This window comes from Vigna angularis, chromosome 4 (genome assembly GCF_016808095.1).
Source record: "Vigna angularis cultivar LongXiaoDou No.4 chromosome 4, ASM1680809v1, whole genome shotgun sequence".
In the NCBI taxonomy this organism is placed as follows: Eukaryota; Viridiplantae; Streptophyta; class Magnoliopsida; order Fabales; family Fabaceae; genus Vigna; species Vigna angularis.
In genome coordinates this window covers 10,834,264-10,841,678 of record NC_068973.1, presented here as the reverse complement: position 1 = coordinate 10,841,678, position 7,415 = coordinate 10,834,264, and the positions used below count along the sequence as shown (strand labels likewise).

The 7,415-nt window shown below is 29.0% G+C and overlaps 1 protein-coding gene across 1 annotated transcript; it reads right to left on the bottom strand.

Moving 5' to 3' along the window:
* Positions 1-4,088: 4,088 nt before the first annotated feature.
* Positions 4,089-6,564, bottom strand: LOC108330757 (LIM domain-containing protein WLIM1). The gene is made up of 5 exons (XM_017565296.2): positions 6,226-6,564; positions 5,304-5,400; positions 5,130-5,170; positions 4,904-4,993; positions 4,089-4,484 (listed from the first exon to the last, which is right to left on the bottom strand). Exons 1-5 carry the CDS (start codon positions 6,361-6,363, stop codon positions 4,275-4,277), a joined length of 576 nt encoding a protein of 191 aa, XP_017420785.1. The 5' UTR covers positions 6,364-6,564; the 3' UTR covers positions 4,089-4,274.
* Between the last annotated feature and the right edge of the window lie 851 nt (positions 6,565-7,415).

Below are 7,415 nucleotides of genomic sequence, written 5' to 3'. Positions count from 1 at the left end.
ATTCAATGACCATTGAATAGATATAAAAACAAAAATAATAATAATAATTAAAAATAACAAAATTTGAATAAAAATAAGAAAAATATTTAAATTGGAAAAAATTTGATGGAAGAAATAAATCTACACTGTTAAAATAATCTATTAGGTTTAGTACATAATTAAATACGGTAAGTCAGGTGTTTTTAAACTGATAACAAAATAATCTATTAGGATAAAAAATAATCGATTATAACTAAGCTAAGAAAATAATCAATTAGGTTCAGAATACTCAACTAATCTAAGTAAAATTGGAGATAATCTCTTTCACACTTAATTGATTAGATGAATGGATAATCTATTATTTCAAACACTTCAAACAATTTTACAGAATTTTCAATCCCGTAAAGGTGTCACCATACATTTTATTTTCCAAACTTTCTTAATTTTCCAATACCTAATTGACATTGCAACTCATCATAAAAACTGATCTGACCATACATTGCAACACCTAAATGACATATTCAAAGTTGTCCTCCAAAAATGTTTAAAGGGATAAGACCATTTCCTGAGGTGTGTGGTTGCAACGCTTATAACCAACTAAGAATACCTTTTTCGAGCTGAATTAGCATTCCTTTCTGGGACTTCATTGTAAACTTGTCACACTTTATAAATCACCAACTTCCCTCTCAATTGTGAGATTAAAGCATATCATTTCACCATGTCATGTGTTAACAAGTCTTCTTCCCACTTTTGTTTTCAACATGTTCATCTTCTAGTATATTCCAATCATTCAGATCCATTTGAGTGGCACATGCACAAAATATTTTGATACTTTAGTAAATATTTAAAAAAATATTAAATATAATAATAAATGTAATCAACTATTTTACTTAAACTTTTTATTTATACTAATTATAATAGATTTTTACTTACTGTCGGTTTAATTAACCTAATTATACCTTAATACACCTCTTCCATGTTTTTAGTTGGTTCTAGCGGAAGGATTCACCAAAAGGACATGCTTATAGTCTTTTAAGGAAATCACTAATATGTTTCAGGTCTTTGGAAATATGTGTTTTGTAATTTTACAGAACACGTTTGACACCAAAATATTCTAGCAAAAAAAGCTTTATTGAGCAAGTTACTTTAACACAACCCATTCAAAAATGAGACCCTTTGAAATTCCGATCCAATGGAATATTTATAAACTCTTAAAAAGTTGTTTAATCTCTCTAAGGATAATGGGCCTTACAAGACAACGCATTAAGTGATGATCGTGGATCTTAACCTCTAAGTTCCCACTCAATAAATATGGTGTTTTTTTATTTATTAATTATATTCATACATTCCTAAACATCAAGGTTTACATGAATGGTCCCTTGAGTTTGGCGTGAAAACCGAGGCTTTTTTATCATCCAGTATCCAATCTTAAGCATCTCTTAATTATCAAGTATGTCACCAGTCATATATTCTGTACGTGAAGATATATGATTATACAACTTTATTTTAGTTCATAAACTGTTTGAAATTTCTCTATCTAATGTGACTGGTTAAATATTATGATTTTTTATTACCACCTGTTTTCTATCAATTTAATCACTTTATGTTATTAATAAGTTCCATAGAAAATATTAAATAATGTTAAAAGACAAGATTGTCTAATAAAATAAGATTGTCTAGTAATCTATATTGAAGTTTTTAAGGAAATAATATCTAATCAAATAAATAATTTAGGATAAATATGCTAAACATTGTAATCATGTAAATTGTTTCTTAAATGCTCAAAATTACTCTAAAAATAGATTATGCATAAAAGCATAAAAACTAAGTAGATATACTTGTCTAAATTGTTAATAACGTTTAAGGTATTAAATGCATGTATGAATTGTAGTATTTGATCTATTGTGATGTGTTCTCTTTGTATGTATAGATCACAAAGTTTAAAGTCTTTTTTTTTTTAAAAGTTCTACATTTGATCATAAGAACGTTTAGAGATAGAAAAAAATTTTAGGAATGTTTCTTCAAGTACTTTACGTTCTGCTCATTCGTACAAGCTATCTATGTAAAAGTACATACTATCTGACTTTGAATTTTACGTTGTCATTTTCTCTCAAGCTTTCATCATTTAACACTCTCTTCGAAAAAGAAAAATCTTATTACAAGTCTTCAAATTTTGTTGTATCGAAAACTTATCTCATAGAAAGAGTTATGATATGTACTTGTTTTGTAAAAGTACATTTGTTATGTTTGTATATTTATAAGTGGATTAAAATACTTGAATGATTAACTTGGTGGAGTTAAACACTCTAGTCAGTTGGACTATGAGATACCACGAGTGGTAAAACTCGTCATAACCAATTGAGTTAGTTGTAAAATCAAAAGTGATTAAACTCGTGTGATAATCTTTCAATATTAGTGAAATTCTTTAAAAAGTGTTTAAAGGAGAAACTGAACATAACTCATTTTGGAACGAACCAGTATAAAAATAAGCTTGACTTCTTACTTTCTTTTTAAAATTTTCCAAACACTTCTTAAAGCCTCTACGTATTCAATACTCTTGATCTAATCCCTACATTAACATTTAACACTTATTTCTAAAAAAGTTTTAAAAACTCTATTCAAATCTTCCCTTATATAGAGTTTTTTCTATATTTCAAATAATTAGTCACTCTGACGTGTTATACAGCGCAGTAAATAATTTGTCACTCCTTTTGTTTATATCAATTGATGATAAATTATTAATATCACAATTTATAAAACATTACATATGATATTCCGGCAAATTTCTTAATAACATAACTGGATTACCAATCTAACTACATTGCCACATAATAATGTTACTGCTAAAAGTGGTAACGGGGAACAAAAAATAAGAATTTTAACTGGTCAAAATTTAAATTATGGTATGAAAAAGAAATCCAAAAAGTTTCAAGATAGTACACCCTTAATATAGTGAAACAAGTTTTTTCTTTATTTGGATGCAACTTATAATATTCCGTACGTGCCTTTTATCTCATCAAAACAATTTTAATTCATAGTACAAGTGAGTTATATAAGATTGGTCTCTTGTACTTTGTTTCACTGTCTTCATCTTTAATTCGTACTTTGTTTCACTCTGTTCATCTTTAATATATATTGTAAGAAAGGAAAAGATGAAAGACAATAATAGTTTAACACGATCTTTTTACAATATTTTAACACAATACACGTATTGTTATTTTTATTAAATTTGAGTATATCAGTACAGTAAAAAATAAATAATAAACCAATAAAAAAATAACATATATTATATCAAAATACGTATATTATAAAAAAAATATTGTAAAAATGTGTTAAAACATCTTTTTCCAGTGATAAATGATCAAAAAAACAAAAGTCCTCTTCTTTTTGCCTTTCTCCTCAGATATTTGGTTGAAAGCAAATACAAGCTCAGACTAAAAAGCATGGAAACAGTGAACGAGACCAATCATCACAAGGAAGCACATTTCATATTTCAGGAAAACATGGAAACCAATGGCCTAAAAAAGTTTATTCAGAATCTTTCTTTTTCTTTTTGCCAAGCATCACTTGGCAAAGCATGCGGGTAACTAAGTCAACTAGCATGTCATGCAATATGAAAATCTTTCTACTAATTACATCAACTAATCAAGTAATTATAAAAGCACCTGTAACCCTATTTTTTACCTGAAATTCCTAATATTAAAGATAAATCATCAATTTTGATATCACTAAAACGAAATTCATTAGAGAAATACAACAACAAATGAGAAACTTAAACTCACATAAGAAACTTAACATCACATTCAACCTAAAATTAGAAAGTAATGAATTTATGAGTTTACGTGGTGTTGAACTTTCTCCTCTTTATTTAATTTGGAACTTAGACTCTTACTTAAATTCCTAACAATAATTTCATGACTATAGTTGATTTTAATGTATTCCTAGTGACCCATATGAGAAAAATCATCAATGTTGATACAAAGGGTAGATTTTTTTTATGTCAATAACAAGGACCAACAGGAAATTTACAGACAAGATTTTATCACAGGAATGAAAAGTACAAACTTCATAAACCTTCAAAGCAAAATTCAGATTTGTCAGCCATATGATTATGCTGAAATAACTACTAATTACTTCTCAATTATTAACCCCAAAATTTGTCTAGCAAAATTTTTCTCATACAAAACAAAAAGAGAGAAAAGTGGATTGAAACAATGGCACATATGTTCCTGAAAAAGAGTCACGAACTAAAGTTGTATTGCCACTGTAATTTGAAAGTTGCATGCATGCTATTACTACTCTGTTGTTGTGTTCTCGGTTACCCCTTCATCATTTTCTTGCTTGTCGAGTTGGCTAAAGTTACCTTTCTGCTTGAACAACTGAGTGTGATGGTGCCTACAATAAAGACGGTGTTCATGGGCAACATAATTTGATGGGCTAATTACACATCCTCCATGAGTGCACCTGAAACAAGCCTTATGGTAAGATGTTCCATCAACAGCTACCTGAAAAACAAAAGTGGATAGTCATATAAGACATAATATGATGTAAATCACTAAAATTGTTGCTAAAGTTAACAACAAATGTTTCAAAAATGGATCTTTCACTCTGTCTCCCTCATCATTATGTCGCACCAACTCACCCTCATAATGATAACAATAAGAAAGACATGAATTTAGACATTTGTTAGATTGTCTCTCTATTATGAGTATCAGAGGTTTGGCTAGTGGCTAGTTTTTTTTTTCATTGCTGCATGAGCCGAATTTTTAAGTCTAAATAAGTTCTTGTACAGATTCTAGATCTAGATTTGAATAAGGATCACAAATCAAATGATGATGGAGAGGGGAATGTTATGAAAAGGTTAACCAGATCGATCAGTTTTGCTTGATATGAAGCAAAAATATTGATAAATATAGTTATGTACCTTTTCAATTGGGTACACTGTTTTCTTGCAAGCAACACATTTTTCCTGAGTTCCAGCAAATAAATTTGAAACCTTGCTATTGGTTTGGACCTGAAAAATCCCAGAGAGTATTTACGTACAAGAAGAATCAAACAGAAATGTGTAAAAAAGAACTCTATGTAAGAAGACTGAGTAATAATTCTGAGATGAAAAGAAATATTTTTGAAGTTAAAATGAGGTGGAAAACCTGATCAGCAGATCTTTCAAGTCTAGCAGTTCTTGGAATACCTGCAAGCAATAAATGTAGAAGTTAAAGAGAAAACAAGAAAACAAGGAAGAAACAATATTAGTAGCGGGCTGATCCGAATGATAGAAATTGTAAGTATTGTGTGTCAGAAACAGCTAAATAACAGCAATTCACCTTCAAAACTTTTCTCCAAGCTACCAGTCTTCTTAAAGAGTTGATCAAAATGAGGCTTACAGTATAAAACACCCTCAAAGGAACAATAGTTACTCAGCTGCAGGGATGAATGAAGCAAAGAGGATTAAATATGTATTCACCAATTTGATCTTTAACAATTTCAATCTTTAGGCTTCAGAGAAAAACAACCATTTGAGCTGACATTATGTCCTATTTCATATGACCCCATTATAGATTTTATCATTCAGAATCAGAACATCTGAAATCATTGAGTCAAAAAACATACAAAATGCATGATCGTAAAAGAGCAAGAAATTGGGGGGCTAAAAGAGAAATTCGGGATAGCAAATGACACATTGAGAAGAGTGTGATGCATTTTGTTTAAGTAATGAAGAAAAGGGGCAAATAGCAGCTGCATAGCCTGAGCTTCAATCAATAAAAATATAAAGCCTTGATTCCATTTCTTTAGATCAATCAAGAGCCTTCAACTACTCAGGATCATAAAATCCTTCTCAAAATCATGTCATTACTTCATCCTATTCAATCATCCTCAATTTTATGACTAAACTACTCATTTCTCTGACAATTAGATTGAAAAAATGTTCAAAACCCTGTGTTTTGTAAGTGCTAGAAATAGAACAAAATCTCTACTAGGCCATCCAAATCATATTTCCTTATGAAGCACTTACCATTCACTGAAGCAATAACATGCAGATTAAATCATCATGAATAGAAGAAAAGAAACCAAGTGAATAAAAGAATAGCTATAGTCAAACTACCAAAAAACAATGAAAGTTTTCAAATAAAACATGTGGCAATCAAACTCAATGCATCCTCCTCGTTCATACATAAAGAGAAAAGTGGAGAAAAATCAAGTTTTGATCTTGGTGAGTTGAAGCAAGAGAAAAAAGTGTGATCAAACCTTGAGGGTACCGTTGCAGTGGTAGCATCTGAAACAGGATTTGTGATAGATCTTGTTGTCAGCAGTGAGCTGATCCACCAAATACACTGTCTTCTCACATGCTTTGCACTTCTGGGTAGTCCCTGCAAATGATGCCATCTCAAGTTGCACAATTCAGAACCTCACTGAATGAAGAGAATACCTTTTTTTTTTCTCCCAATTTCTTCTTTTCACTTTTTCCTTTTCACACTCAGAGTTGTGTGTTGGTAGAATCAACAGCTCAGACTCAGACAAATTCAGAGTAGCAGTTGAAAATGTTGGTCCTGCATATGATGCACCTAATTTTCAAACTTGCTAGAGACAAAAATAACATAAAAAGTTTCGCTAGTAAATCACAATAATAATGATGAATAATTTGGTTAGTTGTAATTTGGTGATGACGTATTTGGGCATTAAATTACTATAATGCCACTTATGATATTCACAGCATGTATATCAAATTCAGTAGTGACACTTTTCTTTATATTTTCTACCAAGATTCGAACATATCACTATGTTTAACAAAGTTGTCGTGTTTCCACTGACATTCACAAGAGTGGGTGTGTGCAGCATTTATTCATTCTTTGGTTCTCTCAAAATAATAACCATAGTTAGGTTATACTCCAAAATTTAAGATACTGTAATTTCAGTTTCTAACATTAATAAAAACTAAAATTTTAATAAAAAAATATAATATTTCTCTTAATTTAATTTTAAATTAAATATCTTGTACTTTTATTAAATTAAAACATTTTTAACTACTAAAAATATTAAAAAAATAAAAAAATTGAACAATCATAACATCTATATTACTAAGTTAGTATACGTAGTCTAAGTTTCTTTTTTCAGTATGCCATTTTAAATTTTCTTTGCAACTTTTATTCTGATATAAAAATATTATAAAATATAAATTTTAATTAATGCTTTATTTTATTCTTATAATACAGAGTTTTATTTAAAATTCAGGATCTTAAATTTTATGTTACATGATCATATAATTTTTGTTTACATCTTATGATTATTAAAACAGAAATGTGCTTATATAAGAATTCACTTTAGTTTTTTTTTCTTAAATATTAATATCACAATGTTTTTATCAATATATTTAATTTTTTTTCCCTTGATTTGTAGTATCTTTTAAACATTTGATCATAATGTTTTATCTATGCATT

Excerpts from the sequence above, each read along its gene's own strand:
- LOC108330757 (XM_017565296.2), bottom strand. The coding sequence starts at position 6,363 with ATGGCATCATTTGCAGGGACTACCCAGAAGTGCAAAGCATGTGAGAAG. Across the intron at positions 4,994-5,129 it reads TTGAAAGATCTGCTGATCAG|GTCCAAACCAATAGCAAGGT; the intron begins GTTTTCCACCTC and ends GGGATTTTTCAG. Across the intron at positions 4,485-4,903 it reads CAGTGTACCCAATTGAAAAG|GTAGCTGTTGATGGAACATC; the intron begins GTACATAACTAT and ends TTTGTTTTTCAG.